This window comes from Salarias fasciatus, chromosome 2, assembly GCF_902148845.1.
Source record: "Salarias fasciatus chromosome 2, fSalaFa1.1, whole genome shotgun sequence".
NCBI lineage: Eukaryota > Metazoa > Chordata > Actinopteri > Blenniiformes > Blenniidae > Salarias > Salarias fasciatus.
Genome location: NC_043746.1, coordinates 14,694,086 through 14,707,189, shown reverse-complemented (window position 1 = coordinate 14,707,189; position 13,104 = coordinate 14,694,086). Strand labels below are relative to the sequence as shown.

The following is a 13,104-nucleotide window of genomic DNA, read 5'->3' as shown; positions in this document are numbered from 1 at the left end:
GTTGTGGCATGCAAATGACGCACTGTCAGTTGTGAATAAATCCTAAGTCCTGCGGATGCGAATCAGGAAGGTGCAAAATCACTGCCAAAAGTCACGTGACGCTGGGGAGCCAATTGTTTCTCCAACCCGCGGAAATGTTTCTCCAACCCGCAGAAATGTTTCTCCAACCTGCAGAATTGTTTTTTGTACTCGGAAAAAAATAATTAATCTTGAAAGATATTTTAATGTAAGTGCAGTTATATATTTTTTTAATTTGTGGAACGTTTTTTTGATGAACAAACCGAAGTGCATTAGTTGTGAATGACATTTTGCTTTTGCAAAACACACTGAGTTTGTTTGTGAATCATTGGCTGTGAATAAAACACATTTTTTGTGTTGGAGAGGTTTTGGCATTAATTTCACTCCATAATAGTGGCTTTATAAACTGTTCTGCAGGACAGTGATGGTGCAAAGTCTGTTTTGGCTGCCATCTGGTGGAAATAAAATCTAACAGCAACCTCAGAGGGAGATTTAATCAACTCCTGCTCACACAAATAAGAAACAGGAAGTGCAGCAGGAAGACTGATGAAGCATTGCAGGCTGTGGGCTTTTTGGATTATTACTAAATAATCTGACACACACTGTTAAGAGGTTAACAGCGTTTAGGAGTGGACTGGAGACCAGTGTAAAGGCATGCAGGCGATCAATTAAAACTGCAATGCAAAAAAATATTCAGATGTATATATATCATAAAATAGAGGATTATATGTACAAAAATACAAAAGTTTGTGGTGTTATTCCTTCATAAACTTTGTTTTTAAACACATTTCAGTTCATTGTGACCATTTTGAACCTGTCTTTAAAGCTGGAGCGCATTTTCTGCAGCCAATTACTGATTTTCAAGTGTAAGAAAAAAAATTGGTTTCTGATGTTCAGACATGATTACTACATCAGACAGTCTCTCTCTCTCTCTCCCTCTCTCTCTCTCTCTCTCTCTCTCTCACACACACACACACACACACACACACACACACACACACACACACACACACACACACACACACACCTATGCAGAAAAAGGAAAAAACAGAAAACAGCCCGTTTTTGTTCGCTACCTCCGGTGACCAACGATAGTTTAATTTTTGTGCTTGTGTAATGCTTGTCAAGGTATTCAAAGAACTTTTCTTCAAATTTAAAATCTTACATCGCAGGACACAAAAGAGCATATTGTGTTTGACTGATCAAAGAAACATGTGACTTTAAAATACAAGAAATACAAAAGTTTAGTAATACAAATGACCAAAAGCAATTATTAAACTAATTGCAGAAAACATCTGTCCTCAGTAATAATAACTTGGTGATTTGATTGTAAATTACAAGTTTTTTGTTTGTCTTATTTAGATGGGTCTCAGTTTCATTGGAAATAGAAGAATTTAACTTCAAATTAAACTAAATGAATCAAATACAATCAATTTGGGGATAATCAATGTCTGATCAATTTAAACAAGTAATAATAATAATAAAAAAAAAACAGTCACATACTCCCTGCACCGCCCCAAAGTGCTTCTTTCAGTATTAATACCCCGTTCTGAGAAACATGGCTCCGGTGAAGATTCACAGCAGCAGGAGAGCATCTGTGTCGCTGACTCTGAATAACAGAGCAGTGTATCAGAGTGTGTTCACCATCATGGATGATGGCAGCCATGATGGTGATCAACGTGTTCACAACGTTAATGCCGCTCTGTAAACTACTTGCTCAAACGTTGGACATACATATTTGTTAGTAGGATGAGTTCATGGAGTGTTTTTGGCCTTTTCGTGGGGTTTGTTATTATTTTTCTCTCTTCTGTTTGAGCAGATCAAGCTGCATGTTAATCATCAGACAGCCGTGTGCAGAAGATGCAGCAATGTTCTGGATATGACTCCATCAGAGGTCATTAGCTGCTGAATTGCGTCCATGTGTTTTTTTCTGTCAGTTCAAGGCGAACGTTTTACCCCCAGTGCGGCTTCACGATGGCGAGCGGCTCTCGATTGGCCCCGTTGATGATCGGCCAGGGGTTGAAGTAGGGGAAAACTGGCTCTTCGAATTTCGCATCGTAGAAGGTGAAGAGGTGACTCATGTCCCCGGCGTCATAGAACGCCACCTCGCCCCTCCCGTAGTCAAGATAGATGCCCACCCTCCTGGGCGGTTTGGGTGGATGTAATAAGCACTCCTCTGCGTCGGTGCAGGCTTCGTAATCGCTCGTACCGTTGCCGTTGTCCCTCAGCACCAGGGTCCAGAAGCCGTCATCCGGGCAGAGGCTGATCTCCTCCTTCCTGTTGACGGAGGCCCGCGCCACGCCCAGGCCCCACGCCGTCTTGGAGCCCACCTCCACCTCCCAGTAGTGTCTGCCTGAGGAGAACGCCTCCGAGCCCAGGACGATGTTGTAGAGCGTGAAGCGCTCCGGGTTGTTGGGCAGGTTTGTTTGTATCCTTCCCACCTTGACGCTGCTGCCGCAGGGAGAAACCCACAGGCAGGGGTAGGCCGTGTTGGGGTCAAGGGTCACCGCTGTGACTGCTGGGAGAGCCCCAAAAAAAAAGAGACGCAAATCAACAACGGCGACAACAAATGTGTTTAAACAGGGTGACCTGAGGAGGACCTTCAGGGAGACACCGAACGCCGACCTGCGCAGGGAGGGTAAGACGAGCTGGATGCCTGCTCATCAGCTAACATGGATACTAATTAAAAATACATGATGTCGCTCCAGAGATTCATTTAACTTGTGGGCTTCTGTCTAATTTTACACAATTAACTACATGAAACACAAACACAGGGGGAGATCACTATTTTTTCCCATATTCTTCATGAATGTAAATACAATGAAAGCCGGAGTCAGTATGGTCCCATGAAGCACCAGGCTCTCAGGAGTGGGTGAACAGAGGATGTAGGGAGATCAGATCAAACCTGGGTTTCTTTTAGCAGAAATCATACGACCACAAAAACCCCCACATGCTGATCTTGATAGGGCCGGTTTCTTTTTCAAGTTTTGACTTTTGTCAGAAAGTCATCATCATTATTATTATCAGTATATTGTAATGATTGCTGATTTTCTATACTATTTTACTTGCACTTCTCACCTGGCTGAAAAATGGAGCTCATTTTCCTCCAGGTCCGGTACTGCAGCGGCCCCAGATACTCTGCGGACTGCAGGTCCGCACTGACGTCAGCGGGACGCTCAAACAAGCCCTCCGCACTGAAAGAGACAGAGAGAAGACGGTGAAGTAGAGCGAGAGAGCTTTCTTCTCTGCAAACAGTAATAACACATTATTAAAAGGAACAAATAGAATTTTTGTCAATGTTAAACACTTCTGATTTGCTGTAATGCTACGCTTCCAACATGCTGATAATGATGAGACCACACTTTCTCACGTTGTAAATATAACTCCAGTGAAATCAGTTTTTGAGCTCCGTTTTTATGTTGCATTCCATCACATTTAGGGTATTTTTGCAAATCGAACATCATATTAAAAGAAAGCCGCACTTGAAGATGTATGTGATAAGAACACAAGCAGGTACATGTTTATTTTTCATTAATTCAGTGAGAAATTTTATCCATTTGATGACATTTTGCAGCCATAACGTGAAATATGTTTTATTTGGGCAAGCTTAATGCTTGTTTAACAGATTTAACACAATCGTTACATGAGATATTAATATATATATGTATATATATATATATATATGTATATATATATATATATATATATATATATATATATATATATATATATATATATATATATATATATATATATATATATATATATATATATATTTAAAATGACCATTCTTGATCAAACTGAATAGAAAATTTCAAAGAATTTTAAAAAGTGTTCCATGAAGGGTTAATTCTCTCTGGCCCTGTTGGGTAATTGTTGGGAACAAGAAATGTAGAACTAAAAAAAAGAGACCAATCTTTACTTTCCCTGTTTTGGAACAGCTTTAAATGCAACAAATATCCGTTTTCTATAGCCTTATTTGGCTTTCCACTTGCTTTTGGCAACTTATTGGCAAAATTATGTGAGTCAACAAACCACACTGTTACATTCACATCCTGTTTCAACAAGACTTACAGCCACTTGCGAAACAAGCCATAATTTCCCTGTGCCATTGTATGCAGGGAAACTACCATGCAGTCATACAGAGAACAGCCAACAGAAACTAAATCACAGTCTAGGAATGATCTTGATAAGATTAAAAAGAAAAACACTCACCCTCCAATGAAATCTTTGATTCCCTGAAACAGATCAAAACAGGCCTTGAATTCCAAAACAGTTCAACCTCTCCTGGAACTTCCTGGTACTTTCTCTATGATTGCACCCCTGATTAATGGTAATCCGCTAAGCCAAAATAAATCTATATTCTTCATTTCGACCTGGCTTGTGGTCCCTTTTCTTTACCTTGAGCTGCTCTGGGTTTTCTTCCTCCCGGAGTTTGATCCGCAGTTGGCCGGCCGTGTTTTCCAGCTGACTGATTTGCTCTGTGGCCTGAGTCAGCGCCTCCTCCAGCTGGTGGAGTTTCTCCTCTTTCTGCCTCTGCAGTTTCTCCTTTATGCGCTGCTCCTCCTCCAGAAGAAATTCCCTCAGACGGTCGAACTCCGCAGTGACCAGCTCCTCGAGGTCGCCAGCCCGTTCCTGAAATACAGCAAAGAACTGCAGTCACCCAGAGCAACAGTGCCTCTCAGAAAAACATAGTTTACCTTAAATCTATATAGAATGAGCATTAAATCCTTTGTGAAACTTAACACTCCTGTAAAGAATAAGTTCCTTCATTAAACCAGTGGTTCCCTACATTTTACATCAGGAATCAAACACCAGAAATCTCCGGACCTTCCTGCTCTATTTCCTTCATGTTTTGTTGGTTTATGTCAACGGAGGACGCCGTATCGTGAGCAAGATCTCATACCAGAGAACCAACTGCTTTTTAGTCAATGCCCGGATGTTTCAGCAATGATGGAGAGATTGGAAGGTCGCCTGTCATTTTGAAATATTGCATTATTAAGGGCCTATCTTCTCAGTGTTTTCAGAGTCGCCGACTTCTGAGAGATAATCAAAGTACTGAAGAAATATTTTCAGTTACAAGGTAAATATTAGGTATTTTTGTGACACAAAACAAAAAAAAAAAAGTTAAACATGAGAGTATTTTGGGAACAATATGGGTATTGTTTACATGATGGGAGGGTTATCAAAATGTTTAGTGCCCAAAATGTGTCACTGACGGAAAAACACGCAATAAAATGGGTTGAGTTAAAGGTTAAGAAAAAAAAGTGTCATAAGAATGATTCACAAATAAATATACTAGTCTATTTCTCTTTTCTGCTAATGTCTTTGTGTTGTGCTGCAGGCAAGTCATTTGTCCATCCGATTAATTATCAAACACAGCAGCTCTGAATCCATGTCTAAAAAAACAAAACGGCAGAAATTCAAAAGAACTGAAATTAAAATAAGAGTTTTTACAGTGAGAATGCGCAAAAGTGGCACAACTTATATTTTACTTTTAATTGCAGTAAAAGGCCCTTCAAAATGTCGAGTCTTTATACGCAAAAAAAAAAAAAAAAACACACACACACACACTAAATTTTGCGTAACTCATACGTACACCTTCTGGTTTTGAGAGATAGTGATCTTTGTACTCGTGTCATAATACATTCGAAGGAAAATACAAGCTGACAAACTTCCCCTAAGACCCGCTTACCCACATCCTGTCATGCTGACACAAAGAGAGAAGTGAAAATCTGAGAATCTGCACATAAACTAGGTCAAACAGACAGACGCCGAAACACACACACACACACACACACACACACACACACACACACACACACACACACACAGCAAACTGACAGAGGGGAAAGGAAACGATGAGTACAGCGACCGGCGGCAGAGATATGCGGAGTTATCTGCTGCTGCAGAAACACTGCAGTGCTGCAAACACAATCCTCCTATCTGTTCAAAACACAGAGAGAACAACGGAGATCAGCTGTTATCTCCTTCCCTGAGCAACTTTTAGTTGCGTCGTACATTCTGTAAACATGCGAGCGCCCCTCCGCGAGGCCGTGAGAAAGGAAAACTCTCCGTGACGTGAATATTTACGAGACAGCTATTTCATCACAGGACAGCTGTCCGGCCCCGCTTGGTGAGCCGCCGTGAGTCACGGCCTGTTATGTCACCTCCCGTCACGCTCAGAACAAGTCGTGCATGAGTCTCGGCTGTCAGACAGGTGAATGTGTCGGAATGCAGGTGACTGTTGTCTCGCATCCACAAAGGTTACACATGAAGGACGCTGACAGTTTTGTTTCTTGTTTTGCGTTGGCGTGTCGGATTCTCGACCAGCGCTGACAAAAGAACATCCACTGTAGTTTCTGGATATCCGTTGTCAGTTTCATATACTCATCTGTTTTTTAATCATTAGTTTTCCCCCTGCATTTGTCATTTACTGCTTTGACAGTGGCAGTGCCTCAGCTGGTAAAATACACTTTGTTGTCGTCCCAAGTTAAACCCAAGTTGGTCCCAATGGAGGTCAGGCACCATGCATTTGCATGGCAGATGCCATCAGTGTGTGTGAGTGTGTGTGTGAGTGTGAATGGTGACTTATTGAGTAAAGAGAGTGCTTTTAGACCACTGAAGCGGTTAGAAATGCTGAAGTCCATTTACCATTTGCATTCTTAAAATTCTTATCTGAACTTGTAGTGTACGTTTATTTCATTGATCACTCTGTTTCCATGAGGTTTTTTTTAATTTGACCTTTTTTTTAAATTCTGATTTATAGTTTTTGTGTTTGTTTCTCACTTATCTTATACTGTAATTACCGTTCTGATCATCTGTGAAGCACTTTGAATTGTAGTAAACTGCATGAAAGTTGCCGGGAAAGCAAATCTTGATGGATTGAAACAGATGACGCACAAGTTTCTTGGTACCTTGATGAGGTGGATCTTGTCGTTGGTATCTTTCTGGAAGACCGTGGCCTCCTCCGACTGCGACTGAACTCTCTCCAGTGCCACAGAGAGTTTATCCTGAGAATCACATGCAATACGTGATTAACAAGCAGCGGCCAATCAGATTATACTCAAAATATCCAGTTAATTTGTTTGGTGTGCCACTCTGAACAACAACAACATCCCATCTTTAATCTGAGTCTTATGATGGTTACCCAACCTCCCCTGAGCTCCCGCGACCACAAGCTCAAACAAAAATGGGAATTTAGCACAGAGAGGCCTTTCAGACCGAGGCTCCCAACAAACTGCGAAGTTAAGAGTGTGGAGCTGACACCGGCCTGCTGGTTTCCCATGAAACACTGAATACCCAGGGGTTACCGGGGTAAAGAGGGAGGGTTCCTTTAAAACATGACAGTCAGTCAGGTCTGTTCTTTCACTGGCTAACTCGGTCATGTTTAACGACACTCAGCTTTACTTACAGGGGTCGACTGCACTTTATGCTTTGTTTGTTAACACTGGAACAACTCTGTCAAACTGCTTCTTCAGTCAAGTGGCATTTCAAGCAGTCTGAACCTTTAACTTAAACTTTTTCCTTGGTCTTCAAACTGTGTGGAGAAAACAACTGAACAAGCTATGGAGCCCAAATGAATGTTTATTAATCCGTATTTCTAAAAGGTGATGTTGGCTTCCAGGGTAGGAGCTAAGAAATCACAAAAACTCACATTAATAGTAATAACAGCATTTTAGGGCACTTTTAAGTAGCTGTACTCCTACTTGGTTACAGATTACACAGTGTTTTTCACCTTTCAAACTCATAAATAACTTCCCACGGACTGAGTAACTTTTCCTTAACGTGTTGCTTTGCACTGACATTTCTACATTTGTGACATTTCTGCTGAAGTCACGCAGACTTCTGGTCGCCTGAGGAAACCTGGGAGTCAGGCGATCCCAGCCTACCTTGTAGATGTCGAACGCCTCGGTGATCGGGATGACATTGTGCGTCTTGTGGTCGCGGGACATCCCGCACACCAGGCAGATGGGGAGCTGGTCGTCCTCGCAGTAGAGCTTCAGCTTCTCCTCGTGTTCCTCACACATGTCCACACCCAGGTGCGGCCAGTGCCCGATGGACGAGGCCACGCTGCTCATGCTGGACCCGGGCTCGCGCTCCTCGGGCATCTCCAGCGCGCCTTCGTGGTCCCATCCGGACGTGCCCGCGGCCGCGTCCATGGCCCGGGCTTTGCGCACGCTGTCCACCACGTTGCACAGGAGCGAGTTGGGGCGCAGCTTGCGCCCGCACGACTTTCTGCACTTGGGACAGCTCGACAGCTCGTCCGCCTTGGCCTCCCAGCACTGGATGATGCACACCTGGCAGAAGTGGTGTCCGCATTCCAGGATCACCGGGTCGTGGAACAGCTCCAGACACACCGGGCAGGTGAGCTCCGACTGCAGCTCGTCAAGCGCGCTGCTGTCCGCCATTCTCCGCTGCGCGCATAATCCTGAGCGCACAGAACGCTGGATGGCAACTCGGCGACAAGTAAAGACTAGACTGCTGCTGTTCTCCGTGAGAGAGGGAGGGAGGGAGGGAGGGGCCTGACGCGCACAGCTGTGCAAATGTTTTCAGCAAAGGATGCGGAAGGCGTGCAGGGACAGGCTCCGCCGCGCGGCAGGACAGGACGCACGGCTTTATCCACCAAACTGGTTTCCTCAGACAGACTCGGCTGCAGCAGAAGGAATGAAGAGCATTTCCCTCATTAAGAAAGTCAGATGTGCTTTGAGAATTTTTTTTTTTTTCATTTCAAACCCTTTGATGATGGAACCACGCCCTAATAAAAAACAACTTGTTGCAGAACACAGCTGTATGAAGGTGACAAAGGAGAAATGTTTTATAATTGTGCTGTACGGATCAGATAAGTGTCGAATGGTGTGGTGAGTAACTTCAAATACACACCCACAGCCTCTGAGTCACCAACACAAAGAAGGAGGCTGGAAAGTCGCTGACATGACGGGGTTTAGACTCAGCAACTTTAATTTATGTGGAAACTAAACTAGCACTGATAATATTACAATATGAATTCCTTCTTTGTATTAACAAAACAGATAACGTCTTCAGTGACCTGCAAATAGAGACGTATCACTCCAGGCCAGGGAAGTTTCACAGACTTGAAAGTTTCATTGTTCCAAAGTCAGTCAGATGTCATACAGTCAAGTTTCCACGAGATGGAGACAAAGAGTCATTCACACGGTGCTGGCCTGAAACTAAGTTTAATCATTTTGACATAAATATCCCTTCTCTTTATGGATATAATATTAATTGATGTACTAGAATGATAACTAAAGACAACGTCGGCTTGTCAGAGGCTCCTCTACATGCCTTATTATGCCTACATTAATTTATCTCGTACAGAAAAAAATAAATGTAGAAATGATAGAAATATTGTCATATAGATGGAAATTATAAATAGCAATAAAAAAGGGGAAATATTTTGTGGTTTTGGTATTTCGTGTCCAGGTTATAAGCAGTGTTGCTGTGTGCAGCAAATCGGTTTCTTTTTGTGGAGGGTTACCTAACTGTTCCATACAACGTACCAGTCAGTTTACAGGCATGCTCTGTAGTTTTTTGAAAATGTATTGAATACATGGACACTACCATTATCTTCATCCCATTGTACACAATAAATTTGTTTTTTTTTTAATGGACTACTCAAATAAAAGTAGCATGTATTTTTCAGAAGAACTCAACATCTCAAACATTCTGGATCTTGCAGCGACCGTGCAAGCTGACCATCCTGTAGCGGGGAAGCCTTCACCTTACGGTCATGATGTGCTTCACAATGGTTTTCTGCAGCATGTACCTGCTTTATGGCTCCTTCAAACACCTGGAGTCTGGTTTGCTGCTCCACAATCCAGTCATTTTCATTTGTTGATTTGGAAACTTCTCTGAAAATAAACCCTTTAAAATATTTCTAAACTAAAACCAACACTTTCCAACTCTAAAATACCATTTTAAAGCTACATTGTCATCATTGAATTATATTTAAACTTTGTTATGTCGCTGAGGGAGTTTAGATTACAGTATCACCTCTTACGTTGTTTGCTGTAAAGGAACAAATGTGAACAATGGCATTTTAGTTAGTCTTTTATGAAAGTCTTCAGAAAAAACTGATTTAAATCACACAAACGTACTGACAGTGGAATTATCTGACAGTCCATCACAGTGAAGAATCAGTAAAACACTGTTCAGTAGTCTTTAGTCTAAAACAAGTCTGAATTTCAGTTGGGATCAAATTTTAGTCAAAGAGATGAAACTACTTCTTGACCACAGCAAGGACCAGAATACCAAAGACAGTTGGGCAGTACTTGACGATTACAAAAAGTCTGGATCCACCGAGGGCCATCTCATTTCCCCACTGATGATGCAGCTGGAAGAAACAACTCAACAGTCAAGACAATATTTTGCCAGTGAACGTCACAGTGAAAACAACAAAACGGGCCTCTGGCGTGAAGGAGAGGCCCCTCGAGACTTTGGAACACATCCTGGCAGAAAGGCTTGGAACAAACACGAGTCTGTTAGATTGAAACTGTCAGAGAAAAATCAAAAGAAGAATTTTCATTTTACACTCCAATTTCCAATACTGAAAAATTTTGAAGGTGAGCCTGAACAAGTTAGACTGACATTTTCTTCTGACTCGTGCTTCAGAAGCAATAAACCAGCAAATGAAAGTGTTTTGATGTTTTTATTGAATACAGTTAAACCAGAAATTCTCCAGTATTTGTAAAACTGACGTGATTAAAAGAAGCAACATGTCCACTTTTGTCAGTAATATAGGAAAATTTGCCCTTCGTAAAATCAGTGACACTGTTCATGCCATTAAGTGTCCTTTTTTAAAATGGAGGGAAGTACCCTTAATAATCATTAGCTCATCTTAAAGGAAGTTTAATAACTTCTCAAACTTCTTTATGAACAAAGTGCAAGAAATCAGGGCTAATATCAAACCTCCCTCAAAAATTTGATTTGCTCCAACATTTCCTTCACACTCCTGGTCCTCCTTCTCTCCTGTCAGCCTGCAGGAGCCGAAGGCTTTAGTCTGCAGGATGAAACCATCATCAAGCCCTGCTGATATTGTGCTGATTCCACTTTTCCAAAATGCTTTTGATACTGTTGCTCCTTGAGTTGTGAAACTGAAAAATCTTTCCCTTAAATCTGGCTGACTATTCATGCTTTTATTTCATCTCGTATTGATTGTAATGTTCTTTTAATTTGTTTTAACACAACTGTTCTAATCAAACTCTTTGGTACAAAACTGTCCTGCAGGTTCATCCAGAACATCCCACATTACCCCTGTTCTGTCCAGTCTTCACTGTCTTCCTGTCAAGTCTCGGATTGATTTTAAAATTTTAGTTCTCACTTTCCGAGCGTCGCATGTGGCATGGTGGACCCCCGCCCCCTAGTATATTACACACTTGTTGAGCCCCGACTCCTCACAGTGAACCCTTTGGTCTTCAGGCCAGAAACTCCTGAAGATCCCAAAGACACGGTTTGAGACCCGGGGAGACCGATCCTTTGGTCTCTTCGTATGACCGAGTCTGTGGACTTGTTCAAAAAGGACTAAAAGAGAAGCTCCATTTAGAGAAGCTCTTAGCTGAATATCTCACCAGTAAATTCTATATGTAAATATATATGTTCTGTGCAGCACTTTGTGATTTTATCTGTGAGAAGTACTTTATAAATTAACCTTACTTACTTTTTGGGCTTGTCTACATGTCAGTGATTTATCTCAGTTTTGTTTCTACTGCTTCCAGATGTCACTGTTTTTCACAAGAAGCTCGAACATCCAGATAAAAAAAAAACAGCTTCCTCAAACTGACTGATGTGACTTCAACTAAACTTAATGTGTTAATCAGTCAGACTGACCCGCACAGTGCTGACAGATCAGCTAATGTGACTGAGCACTGCTTAAATATTACAGCAACTTGCGCATGAAGGCGAGCCTAACTCAAAAAGACACGTCAAAGTACCGCAAGACATACTTTCCCAGGTAACGTCCTACGTCTGTATTTACTTTAACTTGTTGTCCGCTGCTTTCAAATAGGTCAGTGCAATTAATCATGATGTTTTTCATTAGGTTGCTCAATGCTGGTCAATAGTAGCATAATGAGAAACCCTGTATTCATCCATCTTTAATACCCGCCCCGTCCCGAGTGTCTCTTCCTGCTGGCGCTGTTTAAAAACCAGGGTCGGCTTCACACTGGACAGGGGGACAAACATCCATTCATCTCCTGTATTGTTTTGTTTGATATTGATTGGATACTTTAGGGCGCTGCAGCCACTCCCAGATGACTCGGAAAGTCTGGTTACACCCTGAGCAAATCTCCAGTTCATCACAGGGCAACCTGCAAACTGACATGTGACGTGATGATAACACGTTCACTTGAAAATCTACTGGAGTCAAGACTCCATATTTTCACTTGGAAGATACAAGTAAGCACTCCACAGAAGCACAAACAGTGACGTATTTCAAGTGGGCCCTGGTTTTCAGTAGGGAGGGTATTATTTTGTAGCAGGTGCTGCTTTAGTGGTTCAGTACAGGAACATGGAGGGGGCAGTAAAGGTAAGGCACTGCCGAGCTTCCAGCTGGAGTCTTCCAGTTGACTGTGGGTGAAGGAGCAGAGGCAGCGACAGTACAATATACTCAATTACACTTACAGCTTGAAACAAATCAACCTACAGTGCAAGCTTTATGAACTTTAGGAGGTCACTATAAAACCTGGAGGAACCTCACCAAAAAAAAAAAAAAAAAAAATGATGTAAACAGAAAGGCCCAAAGGATCGATCCACAGTCTCTCAGTATGAGGGTGAAAGACCCACTGCTCCACTGTGTGGGCCTGCAGGCAATTCTGCATATGTGCCCTGTAATTCAGTTTGCTTTGGAGACATCTAGTGTTGAGTGCCTGTTGCTTTGATCAGTTTAATTTCTTCTCTGTACAATAATATTGTGAACAGCGCACTACATTCAGCACATGGATGCAAGCCTCACACGATCAGAAGGATGTGATTGTCAGACTAATATCTACCGACAAACATAATATTACCTCTGTCATTAAAGCAAACATGTTCACTGTAAATAATAAAGCTCATAAATGAGTCTTTGGA

At 42.0% G+C, this 13,104-nt stretch overlaps 1 protein-coding gene across 1 annotated transcript; it reads right to left on the bottom strand.

Annotated features, from left to right (window-relative positions):
• Positions 1 to 1,086: 1,086 nt before the first annotated feature.
• On the bottom strand, positions 1,087 to 8,508 carry LOC115404317 (zinc-binding protein A33-like). The gene is made up of 6 exons (XM_030113601.1): positions 7,911 to 8,508; positions 6,936 to 7,031; positions 4,420 to 4,653; positions 4,234 to 4,256; positions 3,097 to 3,212; positions 1,087 to 2,536 (listed from the first exon to the last, which is right to left on the bottom strand). The coding sequence occupies exons 1-6, from the start codon at positions 8,427 to 8,429 to the stop codon at positions 1,971 to 1,973; spliced, it is 1,554 nt and encodes a 517-aa protein (XP_029969461.1). The 5' UTR covers positions 8,430 to 8,508; the 3' UTR covers positions 1,087 to 1,970.
• Positions 8,509 to 13,104: the final 4,596 nt, after the last annotated feature.